The sequence below is a fragment of the Zeugodacus cucurbitae genome, chromosome 3 (genome assembly GCF_028554725.1).
Source record: "Zeugodacus cucurbitae isolate PBARC_wt_2022May chromosome 3, idZeuCucr1.2, whole genome shotgun sequence".
NCBI lineage: Eukaryota > Metazoa > Arthropoda > Insecta > Diptera > Tephritidae > Zeugodacus > Zeugodacus cucurbitae.
This window is the reverse complement of record NC_071668.1, coordinates 42,527,076-42,544,089: the sequence shown is the minus strand read 5'-3', so window position 1 is coordinate 42,544,089 and position 17,014 is coordinate 42,527,076. Positions and strand designations below refer to the sequence as shown.

The 17,014-nt window shown below is 34.9% G+C and overlaps 1 protein-coding gene across 6 annotated transcripts in view; it reads left to right on the top strand.

Moving 5' to 3' along the window:
* The window catches only part of LOC105219768 (cyclin-dependent kinase 5 activator 1), a 45,824-nt gene extending 39,914 nt beyond the window's left edge, over window positions 1-5,910 (top strand). For all 6 annotated transcript variants that reach the window (XM_054226637.1, XM_054226639.1, XM_054226638.1 and 3 more), the window contains one exon: window positions 5,588-5,910. In XM_054226637.1, the coding sequence (XP_054082612.1) occupies window positions 5,588-5,735 (148 nt within the window). In that variant the 3' untranslated portion in view covers window positions 5,736-5,910. The remainder of the gene's footprint in view (window positions 1-5,587) is intronic.
* The last annotated feature ends 11,104 nt before the right edge of the window (window positions 5,911-17,014 follow it).

Here is a 17,014-nt window from a genome sequence, read left to right as displayed (position 1 = left end):
TTTGTCGAGCCAAACAGGTTTTTGTTTTGGTTGTAATGAACAGATGTCACACTTAAGAATTGTTTTTTTTTCACTTTCGTTTTCGCGTTTTTTTTTGGTTGTAATGAAGAAGATAAATATACATTGATCTATGACCGTTCTCAATGAGAGATGTTTTGCAACTGGGTAATAAATACAATTTAAAAATCAAACGTTTGGTTTTTAATTACTTCTACTGGACTTCAGCTGAGCTGGGTAAACGCTGGTCAGTCACAAGATTCTTCTGACGCAAGGAAAATCATAAGATGTCTAGGGCGCTCTTCGCCCTCAGTAATACTCCCTTAGTTGTAGGAGTCATTGAGCAATTAAAAATTTTATCGGGTGCTTGCTGCTGATGTTTCCTAGAATAAGACGAGTTGGAATCATCTCAACACTTCCTTATGGAGATCGATAAAATTCCTGTGATCTCACTTTTTTGAACATCTTTGCGAATTAGCGAATTTTGAAGTAAAAAACATTTGTAGTTGGTTCACTGCGTTATTAGGGTATTTTTCTGACTTGCCAAAGCACTATCCTAGTCTAAGTGTATTCCTTCTCTTGTGGGGAACAACCATTAAAACTAATCTAAGGTATATTAACAAAACACAGTTGAAGTGTATTTGATTAAATTCAAATATACTATTACAGTACTTTTCGTTTAATTGACCCTATGGTTAATTGGTTTCCCCGTTTAATTGAACGGTGTAAATTTTCTCGAATAATTGGACTCGGTTAAGTGATTTTCCCGTTTAGTTGGTTCAAAATATATCTCTTCAAAAATCATTTTCCTTTTAAATTTCCCCGCTAAATAATATTGTTGAAAAAAACAATCTTCTAATCAACACTCTATAATTCTGTTATAATATAATTTGAATAACAAATATATATATGTACATATGAACATAAAAAGATTCATAGATACCTACCTAATATATGAAAGTACATAAAATTGTTATTGCATTTTTTCCTATAATGGTAAAAAATATTCAAATATTTGAAAAACTTTAAGTTCACATATGTATGAGTATATTTAAATTTTTTTAATGTATACAATCATATATTTCATTCAGCATATTAAAGATACATATTTAAACAGTATTTTGTGAAATTTATATTTACAAATTCCGAAAGCTTACCACATCTTCCATGAAGTATCCAAAAAAAGATTATTGCCGTGGACATCATAACTCATTGTTCATCCAAATCAACAAACCAAAAATATTTGTTGTTAATGAACGAAGGAAAAAAGAAAAGATTAAAAACTGAATTCTTGATCGATTTTGAACAAAAAAACTAACTTTTGTGGTAAAATTTTCACCATATACTGACTCGAAAAATAATTGTAATAAAGATGTGTGGAAACTTTTCAACAGAATCGCTTCATAACTTTTCAAGAAATCGTATCCACTGACTTCAAAATTCTAGTTTTGAGATAAATCCGTTTGAAATTTTACATTATTGAAATTTTAATCATATCGATTTCATACTTTTGGATAATATTTTAATATTGTACTATTTAATAAGACAAAAAACTTTCAAATTTTCATTCCTACGTAATCGCCTAATTCACCAAATAGTCCAAATAAGCGTGATTCCTGTAATTGAACCAACTGTTCATTTAGACGGGATTCTTTTAATTAAACAAATTTTTCAATTAAGCGAGTATCTGTTAATTGATTCCTCGGTTAATTGAACGAAAATTTGTACAAATTTTGATGTGCAATTAAGCGACAACTACTTTGCGTGGTGGAGAATGCAACTCGGGCCAACACAGAAAATTTTTATGAGGATAACTTATGCTTTTATGCTAAAACAATCGCGTAATTGGCTTTATAAACGGAATATTCATTTGTATGTAGTTCCAATACGAATAATCAAAAAATCAATACAAAATTATTTGTGACACAATGCCGAAATTCGAGAATAATGCCCGGTTTCACAGTTCGTACTTAAGTTGTGCCCAAATAAAATCTTAGCTAAGCATTGTTGTTGACTGAGTAGTCATTTGCGTTTCACAGTCGATGCTTATTTTCTATAAAATTCTATTATGATATATGGCAGCACAATGAAAAACATTTGTTTACGAATACCATCGACAAATTGAAATTATTGTTGATGAAAAATAACTTTGCGACGAATAAATTTAGAATCTGAGAAATGGACGGAAACAATAAAAGGACACCGAATTTCACCGCAAGCGAGTGGGGGCACCTATTGCAACTCGCAGGAAAGCATATAACCATCATTGAATGCAAGAAATTCCAAAATTTTTTTCAGCAAATAATTTTAATTTAATTTTTTTGACAAATAAGTCAATATTTAAAACAAAAATCAGCTGTTACTTAAGCACTGCTTAAGTCTCCCATTTTCAGTACTTAAGCATAAATTAAGTATGAACTGTAAAACGCAATATTTCTGTTTTGCCTTAAGCACAACCTAAGCACTGACTGTGAAACCGGGCATAAGTTTTCATTCACACGAAATTCATGATACGAAATTTTCTTTCATGTGGAAATAAAAATTCATCATACAAAAAAACCGAAATGTGTGTTCATCAATTCTTATTTGGCGTAGGCACCGCTTATGCGATTTTGCCGAATCAATAATAACGAGCCATTGGTCTCTCTCTCGCAATTCGGCGCCAATTGGAAATATCAAGTGAAACCAGATCGCCTCTTTACCTGGTCTTTCCGAAGTAGGGGAGGTCTTCCTCAAGGTCAATAGTGACGTAAGAGCCATGTCGCGAATGTGCCAACTGTTTGTTTGATAATAGGAGATATTTCGTCTAACTAACGGCGCCAATCGTTTCTGGCCATTCCTATTTGAATGGCAACCAGAAATTTGCGTGAACTTCTCGTTTATAATTTTTGCTTAATATATCTTACCACAAACTATTTACTGGTAGAGATCAAAATAAAGAGTTTTCTTAAAAATATCCATTTTAGGTAAAAATCAAATAGAAATAGTTTTATAAATTGTTGAGAAATTTTATTTTTTTTACTTCTTCTTCTTGACTGGCGTAGACACCGCTTACGCGGTTGTAGCCGAGTCCAAAACAGCGCGCCACGTATCCCTCCTTCTGGCAGTTTGGCGCCAATTCGTTATACCAAGCGAAGCCAGGTCCCTCTCCACCTGGTCCTTCCATTGGAGTGGAGGTCTCCCTCTTCCTCGGCTTCCACCAGCGGGTACTGCATCGAATACTCTCAGAGCTAGAGCACTTTCATCCATTCGAACAACATGACCTAGCCAGCGAAGCCCCTGTCTTTTTATTCGCTGGACTATGTCTATGTCGTCGAATACCACATACAGCTCATCGTTCCATCGTCTGCGGTATTCGCCGTTGCCAATGTTTAAGGGACCATAAATCTTCTGCAAAACCTTTCTCTCGAAAACTCCTAGTATGACTGTCAACAGTGACGTGGCAGCCAAGACGCGAATGCGCTGACTGTTTGTTTGACGACAGGAGATATTTCGTCTTGTCCTCGTTCACCTCCACACCCATACGCTTCGCTTCCTTATCCAGTCTGGAAAAAGCAGAACTAACGGCGCGGGTGTTGTTTCCAATGATATCAATATCATCGGCGTACGCCAGTAGCTGTACACTCTTATAGAATTGTACCTTCTCTATTTAGCTCTACAGCTCGTATTATTTTCTCCAGCATCAGGTTAAAGAAATCACACGAGAGTGAGTCACCTTGACTGAAAACTCGTCTGGTATCGAACGGCTCGGAGAGGTCCTTCCCGATCCTGACGGAGCTTTTGGTGTTGCTCAACGTCAGCTTACACAGCCGTATTAGTTTTGCGGGGATACCAAATTCAGACATCGTGGCATAAAGGCAGCTCCTTTTCGTGCTGTCGAAAGCAGCTTTAAAGTCGACAAAGGGATGGTGTGTCGATCCTATTTTCACGGGTCTTCTCCAAAATTTGGCGCATGGTGAATATCTGGTCTGTTGATTGATTTTCCAGTTCTAAAGCCACACTGATAAGGTCCAATCAGTTTATTGACGGGGGGCTTTTGTCTTTCACACAGTACGCTCGATAGAACTTTATATTATACGCGATGTTGAGGAGGCTTATCCGACGGTAATTGACGCAAATTGTGGGGTCTCCCTTTTTGTGTATTGGGCAGAGTACACTGAGATTCCAATCGTCAGGCATGCTTTCTTCCGACCATATTCTGCAAAGAAGCTGATGCAAGCACCTTATCAGCTCTTCGCCGCCGTATTTGAATAGCTCGGCCGGTAATCTATCGGCCCCCGCCGCCTTATTGTTCTTCAAGCGGGTAATTGCTATTCGAATTTCTTCACGGTCGGGCAATGGAACATCTGCTCCATCGTCGTCGATTGGGAAATCGGGTTCAATATCTCCTGGTGTTGTACTTTCACTGCCATTCAGCAGGCTGGAGAAGTGTTCCCTTCACAAACTCTGTATACTCTGGTCATCAATAACTAGATCACCTCTGGGGGTCCTACAGGAGTGTGCTCCGGTCTTGAAACCTTCAGTTAGTCGCCGGATCTTTTCGTAAAATTTTCGAGCATTACCCCTGTCGGCCAGCTTGTCAAGCTCTTCATACTCACGCATTTCGGCCTATTTCTTTTTTGTCTGCAAATGCGTCTCGCTTCCCTCTTCAGCTCCCGCTCGTGTTGCGGTCGATCGCAACATTGCGAGGTAGGCAGTATGTTTTCTCTCCACTGCGAGATGACAATCATCATCATACCCGCTGTTTTTTTGACTTTTCCGAAAGCCAATGGTTTCGGTCGCAGCTGTACGTAAGGAGTTTGAAATGCCATCCCATGAGACATGTCGTCCATCTATCACAACATGATCGATCTGGTTGCGAGTGATTCGATCCGGGGACAGTCAAGTAGCTTGATGGATTTTCTTATGCTGGAATCTAGTACTACAGACGACCATATTTCGGGCCCCGGCAAAGTCGATCAGCCTCAGACCGTTTGGTGATGATTCGTCATGGAGGCTGAATTTTCCGACTGTTGTGCCAAAGGCACCTTCTTCGCATTTCTTGGATTGCGGTGATGCCAGCCTTTACTCTTATGAGGACATCAACCAGCTTGGCAGGAGCACCTTCCCAATTAAGGGTCCGGACATTCCAGGTGCATACCCTTAATTCGTAGTCCTTTAAACGTTTGCAGTGGTCGTCATCAAAATTGGGGTCTCTCATCCGAGGCTGTTTCTTCCTTTTCATTGGGGGGTGTTTTTATGTGGTGGGTCCCAAACCCTACGCACAGCCGCATAAGCGGGTTTCGCCTTCTCACTTTAGCTCGCCTCCAAACGGATGTCTGTTGGCTACGCAGAGGATACTTGGTCTAAGACCGGAAGTCGTGAGCTGCTCCACTCCCAAGTGAATGACAGTCAGAAACTTTCCTCACTTACGTGAACTTCGTGAACTTTCCTCACTTACGTGAATATGACTCCATCCTCCTCTACATGTGACTCCATCCTCCACTTAGATGTACAATATTAGCAATACGATTTTATGCTTTTATAGGTTCTGGATAATCAAAATAAAGCTAAAATAATCGTCTTAACTTTTCAATTTTATATTTTTCAGATGCCTTATCATTGTCAATCGCTTGAGTAGTAAAATGTTAAAAATCAATGCTGAACCAGGATTTTTCACGGAGGTCTTCACGGAATTGAAATCATGTGGGCAAATATTATCCAACACAAATGGAACCTTTACATGTACCAGTGCCTGATGTACAGGACAACTATACATATTAAGGCTTTCATTTACACCATACATTCAGGCCCAAGCGATAAACGCTTAGTATGTTTAATAACAATTATATGTTAAATTACAAAACACGTCAACCTATCTTAGACATTAACAGCGTAAAATGCTGAAAATAAAAAGTTTTAGAAAAGTTAAAAGTTGGAATACTGTTTTTAAATTATAGACATAATCAGGGGTAAGTATAACTAAGCCTTAAATAAAGCTGTGAAAGTAAAATTAGGTACAAAGGATCGCACTGTAAGGGGGCATATTTGAATGTAATTTTTGTACATATATCGTAAACTACTAAAGCTATATCAACCAAACTTTCTAAAACCATTTCTTTTAATCGGATTATAACCACGTCCACCTCCCATACAGAGGTTAAGTTGAAAACTACTATTACTAAATGCTTTAATTCAGTAAGAAACAACACCAGAAAACTGAAATTTCATTATAAAGATGGTACATAATTGCTGCACTAAATTGGTATACAAAATTTTAAATTGGCTCCTCCCACTTATGGGATCAAACCCTACCACAGAAACTAATCCACCAATTTCAATGAAATTCGGTTCATAATATTTTCCTGCCATCCCAATAATATGTTGTGAAAATAGGCCAAATCGGTTCATAACAATGCCTACTTCCTATATACCAGAACTGTGAAGTCAATCTGAATCGTTTACCTTACAATATATAAAGTAAGTACTAGTGAAGATATCGGAACAGAACTTTGCACAAATACTGTATTTATAGTGTGGCATCGCCCTTCTAAAAACCGAAATTGGACCATAAGTCTCGTTACACCCGAACTTAGTGCTTTCCCCGTTAATTGAATGCCAAATTTTTGCTCAATTTCTTTTACACATGTTTCTACTGTTGCTTTCTTTTATTTTTAATCCTTGGTAATTGATTGAATTTTATTTTTAATGCTTGGATTTAGTTTTTTTTACTAAAAATTTAGAAATGTCGTAAGTTTCTATTTTATTATTATTATTTGATCCTACTTCTACTTCGCTTTCACTTGACGACACGTTTGCACTTCTATAACAATTAGGTGTTTGATCTCCCGTTGTTCAAGTAATTGCAATTGGTTTGAACTCATTTTTATGCATACGAAATTGAGCAAAAGCTGTTGCTGTTTGATCGAACTCGACTTACGAGCAATTGCTCACATGCCTCAACTCAGCGCTTTTACTCGTTTTTATGTATGAGGCCCATTGTGTTTAAAAGCAGCACAAAAACACAAATAACTAAATGCGCGGCAAACAAGTAAAGAAGGGCTAAGTTAGTGTGTAACCGAATATTTTATATTCTGGCAATTATTATTATACTCTCGCAACATGTTGCACAGAGTATTATAGTTTTGTTCACATAACGGTTGTTTGTGTCACCAAGAAATAAAAGAGTTAGATATGGGGTTGAAATCCGGATGTCTGTCCGTCCGTCTGTCCGTGTAAGCGATAACTTGAGTAAAAATTAAGATATCTTACTGAAACTTCCCTGCAAGACGGGTAGAGTTACTTATCTTATGGAATATTGGTCACCGGTAAAGAAAGCTTGTATTATTATTTTGGTCTCTTTTGTTCTAGCAGCAGGAAAAAAGTTACCATTTCTCCTCTTTTACGGCATGTCGGTGTGATTATCTTGCTCGCTCTCTCTCATTGATTTTGGTGCCAATGCTGCATATGTCTTTCTGCTCTAATTTTTCTTTGTTTTGGAAAGGCATATGTCACTCTGTGGTTAGCGAGCAGTAGTTTTTTTTTGTAGTAGTTTTTTTTTTAATCAGTCATCTATCAGTGGAGACTGTTCGATTTATCATTTTCAGGGTAACCCTTTAATCACAGGTATTGGTCATTTGTTGAGTCACCGTTTCGTTACTTAAATTTGGTTCATTGGTCTCCATTGGTCTCCATTCTATAGGTCACCTACTTTTCCGTTTAAAAATGAAAAATTTAAATTTTTTTATTTTTATTTTTATTAATTTATTATAATTGTATGATATATTTACATTTATAAATTAGTATTGTATAATATTTTAAATTTTTAATTATCATTATAGATTAATTTTTAAATATTAGCATTTCAGTACAAAGTGAACTTTTTACATACGTTTTTGCAGCTATTTATACATTGATTTTTTACAAACGTTTTTGCATTGAATTTTTATACATTTATACATGACAAAATTTACATATTTTAAAAATAAAGTTAATATTAATTATTAAATTTTTACTTTTTACATATTTCATATATAAATTTAGTATTAAGTATTAAATTTTTATTTTTTGTAGTTGTTATACAATTCAAATAAAATTCCATTACTATTACGAATGTTATTAGTATTCGAAATTCATTTGTATAATTTAATAATATTTTACATCTAAATTATGAATTAGCAAATGAATAAATTAATACTAAACGCGAACGATTTCCTTATAACTATACTGTAAGGATCCAACGAAACTAATGAATGTCAATTCCATACAATCCTATCCCATATGTACATCATAAAAAGGTTCAGCTCGTCGGAAAGAAGTTGTGCAACTGCTAATCTAAATGTCCGATGGGATTTGTTGTTGTCTTGTGTATCATACCTGAAAAATATTAGAAATAGAAATTTGTATTAACGATTAGAAAATATGAATATATTTGTATTCGTAATACAAACCTAAGAAAAGTAATAGCTATTGTAATCCTCCTCTCTAGATGAGCAAAAACTAAACTCTACAAGTCCCTCATCATTCCCGTCCCACATTATGGTGCAGAAGCGTGGAAGATGTCAACATCCGATGAGACGGCACTAGGAGTTTTCGAGAGAAAGGTTTTGGAGATTTATGGCCCCTTAAACATTGGCAACGGCGAATACCGCAGAAGATGAAATGATGAGCTGTATGTGTTGTTAGACGACATAGACATAGTCCAGCGAAAAAAGATAGCGGCTACGCGGGCTTGGTCATGTTGTTCGAATGGACTCGGTGGAAGCCGAGGAAGAGAGAGACCTCCACTCCGATGGAAGGACCAATTGACGCCTAACGCTTTTGTCTTTTCAATATCTGAAATGGATAATGAAAATATAAGTAATGCTAAAAAACAAACGTATATATATATATATATATCTACAGAGCTTAATGCTTGTAATAATTAAACAAAAAATAAACAACTTTTTAACATCAAAATAAAAATTATTCTAAATAAATATTTTGAACACAATGCAACAGATGCATTTTTGTACATACATACATATGTACATATACTATATTGCACCAGTGCTAAATCCAAAAACCTGAAATTATTTAAAATTACTAATTTGTATTATTTATTAAAAATATATGAAACATACCTCCACCAATTCCAACATCACCTCCTTGCTCTTCCTTTCCTGTGCACACACGTATAACTGGAATGAAATTATTTTAATTATAAAAACTAATCACAAAAACAACACAAATAATGCATTTATAAGATGGATAAATATCCAAAAACACTTAACAAAATAAAATAAATATTTAAAACGCACTTACATCCATTCACTTTAAATTTTATTTTGAAATGAACAGCGGCCATGGTGGCGATTTTTGAACGGTTCATTGTATCTCTCTCTTACACATACAAAAATTAGGGTTAATGAATTTTGCTACTCTAACTACCGAGATTGCCACTTATCTACAAAATGTTACATGTGTAGTGGTGTATGAGTTAGCTCCGTCTTGTAGGGTTGGAACACATATTCCTTGGCACCCTGAGGAGGTTGCTTTCGAAGATTGGCAAAATCGGTCCACTGCCACAGTGTCATAACTAAGCCATAAATAAAGTTAAATATCAAATATAATTTGGCACATAGGATCGGATTAGGAAGGGGCACATTTCGATGTATTTTTTTTTAAGTGGGCGTGATCCCGCCCCCAAATATGTTTTTTGTATATATCTTGAAAACCAAGAAAACTGTATAAACCAAACTTTCTACAGCCGTTTCTTTTAGTCATATCCTTATACAGTCCAAAAATGAAAGAAATCGGATAATAACCACGCCCACCTCCCATACAAAGGTTAGGTTGAAAATTACTAAAAGTGCGTTAACTCACTAACGGAAAACGTTAGAAACACTAAATTTTACATAAGAAATGGCAGATGGAAGCTGCACTCAGATTTTTTTACAAAATGAAAATGGGCGTGGCGTCGCTGGGTCAAAAACCATATCTCAAAAACTACTCGACCGATTTCAATGATGGTTAAAATCGGGTCATAACTTCCCCCAGATCCCATATACCTAATTATAGGTAATATAAAATTAAGTGAGTGTATCTTGGTGGTGAAAACGAGTTAAATCGGTTCAGGAATTACCTCAGTCCCCATATACTATTTATGATGATTTTCGTTATTCTATTGAACTTTATGCCGAATATATGGGTCGCATTGTAGCTCATGCTCAAATTTTATTGAGAATATTTGTGCCTCAATGAATTACAAAATGTTATCAACAGCGTAAAACAAATTTAACAAGTGAGGATAAAAAATTATACAGGTTTGTATTCTTAATTATTATTTTTTTATTGTATAATTAATAATAAAATGATAAATACATAGCTTTGATGATACTAGCATCTGTTGGTTGGCTTATTATTTTTTTGAGGAGTCAGAAGAAACACATAGTGGTGACCTCAGTAACACTGATAAAATTTTACTATATTTAATATTTTGTGCAGATCCTGGATTCCAAAATGGTATATCCAAAAAGTTGCTACGAGAGTATAATAGTTTTGTTCACATAACGGTTGTATGTAACACCCAAAACTAAACGAGTTAGATATAGAGTTTTATATATACCAAAGTGATCAGGGTGACGAGTAAAGTTAAAATCCGGATATATGCCTGTTTGGCCGTCCGTCTGTCCATCTGTGCAAACTGTAACTTGAGTAAAAATAGTCACATATCTTCATGAAACTTGGTACACGTATTTCTTGGCACCATAGGAAGGTTGTTTTCGAAGATGGGCTAAATCAGACCACTGCCACTTTTGTGGAACGTGAAAAGGCATAAAGTGCCATAACTAAGCCATAAATAAAGCTATGAAAGTAAAATTAGGTACAAAGAATCGCACTGTAAAGGGGCATATTTGGATGTAATTTTTGTACATATCTCGTAAACTACTAAAGCTATATCAACCAAACTTTCTAAAACCATTTCTCTTAATCGGATTATAACCACGTCCATCTCCCATAGAAAGGATAAGTTGAAAACTACTAAAAATGCTTTAATTCAGTAAGGAACAACACCAGAAACCTGAAATTTCATTATAAAGATGGTACATAAGTGCTGCACTCAAATTGGTATACAAAATTTTAAATTGGCTCCTACCACTTATGGGACCAAAACCATACCACAGAAACTAATCCACCAATTTCAATGAAATTCGGTTCATAATATTTTCCTGCCATCCCAATAATATGTTGTGAAAATAGGTCAAATCGGTTCATAACAATGCCTACTTCCTATATAACAGAAATGTGAAGTCAATCTGAATCGTTTACTTTACAATACATATATAAAGAAAGTACTAGTGAAGATATCGGTACAGAACTTTGCACAAATACTGCATTTATAGTGTGGCATCGACCTTCTAAAAACCGAAATTGGACAATAAGTTTAAAATTTATAGGGAATATTTTTCTTCTAATAATATGTCTCCGTGACAAAAATGGGTAAAATCGGGTCATAACTTCACCTAGCGATTCAGCGACCCCAAAAACAAATAGCTGTTATTGTTATCAATGAACCTCATTTGCGACCGAGTAAAGGCGGAGTAACGTTATCATCTATATAGAGTAAATGGGGTTGAAAAACCAAACCAAATACTTTGAATCAATTCTGGGAGGCTTCAGTCCATATCTCGACATCAGAATGGAAGAGATGGGCTGATAACCGCTTATGATTAAACCAAACTTATCAACGAATCCACAGTAAAGCGGGCTCGATTTAAACAAACACTCATCCAAATAACGACATTTAGCACGAAAAATAGGGCCAGATTCGGAGCATGGAATGTCTGCGCACTCTCAGAAACTTCAAGTCTGGTTCAAAAGCAAGGGTTTTATTGTAAAATTGAAGCTAAATTATTAACTATTTGCAATAAATATTGAAATGCATGTGAAAACGTTATAGAATTTTTTTCAATTAAAATTTTCAATTCAATTCAATATAATTGGACAGAAATCAACTGTTTCTGTTTACATTATTTTGTTTCCTACACGTGTGGGGAAAAGCTATGCGTATTGAAGCTTTTTATTACTGTAAATTTTAGCAAGGGTTTTATTGTAAAATTGAACCTAAATTATTAACTATTTGCAATAAATATTGAAATGCATGTGAAAACGTTATAGAATTGTTTTCAATTAAAATTTTCAATTCAATTCAATATAATTAGACAGAAATCAGCTGTTTCTGTTTACATTATTTTGTTTCCCACACGTGTGGGGAAAAGTTATGCGTATTGAAGCTTTTTATTACTGTAAATTTTAGCAAGGGTTTTATTGTAAAATTGAAGCTAAATTATTAACTATTTGCAATAAATATTGAAATGCATGTGAAAACGTTATAGAATTGTTTTCAATTAAAATTTTCAATTCAATTCAATATAATTGGACAGAAATCAGCTGTTTCTGTTTACATTATTTTGTTTCCCACACGTGTGGGAAAAAGCTATGCGTATTGAAGCTTTTTATTACTGTAAATTTTCTACTGAAAACGTGAGGCAAAAAAGAATACAAAAAAAGTCGTGTAATGTGCTTGTTTTCATGGGTGGTGCTTTTCAATCCAACTAACACAATTTTCGTGATTTTGCGTTCTTTGCTTGATTTATTAACTCTTTCATTTCCATATACGTATACAGATTTGTGAGAGCGTTTGCTTCCTAATTGCTTCTATACTTAATAAAAAAAATCTTAAACAAATTCTGCCATCACGGATAATAGAGGTAATCACGGTTAATCGAAGCAAACAATTTGAAAACATTGCAAACAAAAAACCATAGACTGAACTTTGGCTATCACGGTTAATAGGGGTTACCGGTATTATAATAAATTATTAATTACTGTTTAATTATTATTTTGAAGCGAAAGATCGGGTTCAGTATTAAATTAGCTGTTGGTCCGTTGTCGACTGGACATGGAAGCTGAATTCGCTGACGGCAAAAAAAGGAAATTTTTTCTTAGGGTAAGGTTCTTGATTCTATGAAAGCCGTGAATCCCGAAGTAATGGATACGTAGGACGTAATTCAAAGAAAATTTTTAAATATGTTGGCCTCATACAAACGCATAAAAAGCCCAACAAATCAACAGGAAGGGAGTCCACCAGCTGGGAATATTTTGAAGATTTTGATGCGGTTTATGGGAGTCGGCATTCAATTGAGCCTCCATTGGAAAATTTGCTATCCTCCTTTGGAAATGAATGCCACATGCGAAGACAGTGAAGCTTACTCAGACAGTTATGGTGGAAGCGCCCGAAAGTGCTAGAGAAAACCGGCAAACGAACAATTTTTTAAAGAAGAGGCTCTTCAAAAGCAAAAACGACAAGAACTAAAACTGGCAAGGGAAAAATTGGAAATACAGGTGACCAAAATTGCAGTTTTAATATTACATTCATAGTATTCAAGTGCTACATATGTATATGATCTCATAATTTCTCTAATTTTAATTTCTTTTTTATAAACGAGTACAAAGCTATGTGATTATTTAATAAATTTAATATTTTTGAAAGAAATAACATTTTTAATTAATTTCTTCTTGCGATATCTTCATTACTTTCATTGATATTTTCGGTAACACTAACTCTATCAACATTGTTGTTAGCTTGGTAAAAATTCAATTCAATTCAATTTATTTCACTTCAACTTATAATATATACATTTACAGTGACTTATAATAATAAATGTTAAGAGTACAGGCGATATTACCTTTTCTGCTTAGAAAATAATTTACTTTGGGATATGAAATGTGATTTACAAATCAAATGAAATTTACAGAAAAACCCTTGAATAATAATGGCTTAATTTGCTTACTTCTAACTTATTTCTAACTTAAAACTAATAACTAAGATATCATTTGGTAGTGGTCATATTATTAGCTATGCTAAGTTCTGATTTTCGGTTTATAAATGGATATAATGTCCGAACTAACATGTTAGTTTTCTTCGCAATATAAAGTACGTGGTCTTTAAAGGTCAGTCTAGGGTCTAGTATCAGTCCTAAATATTTCACACTCTTTTCCCAGTTGACGTCAATAGAATTGAGTGTAATGTGGCTTGCTGGGAGAAAAATGCTTTTACGCTCCCTTGTAAAGAAAATGGCTTGAGTTTTCTCAGTATTAACAAGAATTTTCCATTTGTTGAAATAAGAAGTGAGGGTTCTAAAGTCCTCTTGAAGTGAAATAGTGATATCAGCAGCAAGATAACCCGAGCAGAGAATTGCAGTGTCATCCGCGAAAATGGAAGCTGTGCAATTTTTTAGCGACGGAAAATCGGAAGTAAAAATGTTATACAATAGTGGAGACAGGCACGAGCCTTGGGGACAACCGGAATATATGTCATTTTTGTGAGACTGTGTCTTACCTAGATGGACTATAAATGATCGGTTCGTAAGAAAACTCTGTATAATTTTAATAAGAACTTGGGGAAAATTCAAGAGCTTCATTTTATAAAGGAGCCCGTTGTGCCAAACAGAGTCGAATGCAGCTTTGATATCTAAAAGAATCATACCTGTGGACTTTGAATTGGTAAAATTTGCTTTGACTATTCTTTTAATTCTAAGCAATGGGTGCATAGTATTATGTTCACGTCGAAAACCGAACTGTACTGGTGGAAGCACTTCATTATCTTCCATGAAGCTAGACAATTTTTCTTTAACGACTTTTTCAAGGATCTTGCATACTGACGATAACAGACTAATTGGGCGGTAGGACGCTGGGCATTCTGCCGGTTTGTTGGGTTTTAATATCGGTATAACTTTCGACAGTTTCCACATGGTTGGAAAATAGCAAAAGCGAAGACATTCGTTTATAATTTTCGTGAGATACTTTAATCCAATTCGAAGAAGAGCCTTAAGACATATATTTTCTATGTCATCAAGACCTGTCGACTTTCTATTTTTAAGATTTTTAATAATTAAGGAAATCTCAGGGACATTTGTAAAGTATGACTCGTCGAAAATTGTTGTTTGTGAGTCTAAATCGCATATAAAGTTCGTAACTGCTGATATGGTTGCCTGATCGCTAAGATTGCTAGAGTGATTATGATTCATTATAAATGTATCTGCTAAAATATTCGCTTTTTGTTCCGGCGTGGAATAACAACTAGAATTGTGCCATAATGTTGGAATGCTGGGGTGTAATTAATTAGGACTTTAGATAATTTCCAAAATGGGGAAGAATTATCTTCCAACGTCGCTAAAAGATTGTTCCAATTTTCATTTCTGAAAATAAACATCTTGCTCATAATGACTTGGTTCAGCCATCTAACAAGAACGAGATCGACTATATTACGGTATCTTAGCCAGTTCCGCCGGTGCCGATTCCTACGTTTTATTAGTGCTGTAATATTTTGTGGAAGAGGTTTAGTGTGGCTGTAGACACTTTTTTTGAGGATGCTACCCTCTTTGGCAACACAAATTGCTTCATTAAAGTTACATATTAATTTATCAATATCGTCTGTAATTTTAGTAAGCTGTAATTTTGTAAAGCTAATAATTTTAGCAAACTTTGCCCAGTTGGCGTTTTTAAATACATATTTGAGCATTTTGACTGAACTGAAATTTGTGTAAAAAAAGTCTGCACAGGTAAGTGGTCGGATCCTAAGTCGTTTATTGTTGTAGTGTTGGAAAACGCTTGAGGATTATTCGTTACAAAAGATCTAGGTTAGAAGTGTTGCTGCGACTGTTAGCAGGCACGTAGGAATGTTCTATCGAATATAAAATACTTAAATCTCTTGATAAAGAATGGTCATACAGAATGTTACCCCAGATGTTCGCACGGTGACAACCCCATGAGCTATGGCGACAGTTAAAATCCCCTCCTAATAGGTAATTTACTTTACCTTCAGTGAGCATTCTTAGGTCGATTTCAAAATTCCGCTTAACTTCAGGCCTTGAGCGACCTCCAGGAAAATAACAGCTGTGGATTGAGACGGGATTCCTTGTAGGGCTAAGTAGATTAATGCCTATAGTTTCTATAACTTTGGTGTTGGAAATGGGTAGCAGAGAATGGCAAATAGATTTTTTTAATAATTATCGCAACCCCTCCTCCTTTACTAGAAGTCCTGTCGTTTCTGTAGATATAATATGCATTATTTTTAATAGAAATTTTATCATTTAGCCATGTTTCGGTTAGAAGGCAGATATCGACGTTTTTATTAATGATGAAGTTAAAAAGCTCATCTTTTTTACTTCGAACACCTCTGGCATTCCACGCGACAATTAATAAGTGGCTTAACATTATTTAAGAAATTTACAAGCTAATGAAGTTATAATTTCAAACTGATCTGCTTTTGATTTGCAATTTTTTAGATTTGTAATTAACTCGAAAGTAAGTTTGGTAAAAATGAACACCCGAATCCGCTGAAGTTGTATCATCGTCATGGCGTAATATAAAATTATGTATTATAGTGCAGGCCAATACAATTTTTTAGTTGAAACGTCGATGTGATTGAGTATTACAAATGTTTGCATTAGAAGAACGGACGATTGTTCGACTAATACTTGTGTAGAACTGAGGTAGTAATTATACTTTTTCTCTTCTGGTGAAAGCTGCCCATGATCTCTATATGGGACCATCAAATATTTCAATAGCTAATCTGCCGAATCTGCTAATATTACGGCCCCGTTCGCAAGCTGAGCCAATATTTTGGTAAATGGGGGTATTTCCAGTCATCACAACTTCCAGGAAAGCCAATGAAGCCGTCTAAAAATCGTAGGTTGCAATCGCAAATAGCCTAGACAGAAACAGAAATAAACAATTATACATCGTAATAGGGTATACTTATACATTATTTTGTCTGCATAGTTGTGGAAAAATTTCCTTAACGATCACAATAACTGATTGCGTCCTCTTTGGTCGTATTTATTTTAAAATGAATTCCAACCACAAATAGAAACGGATTTGTTATTTTTGATTATATTATAATTATTTCAAATCAACTATAAATATTTTCACGCATCGGATGATGAACATACAACAATTTACAATGGACTTTTGGATTGCCAGTAGCACAACT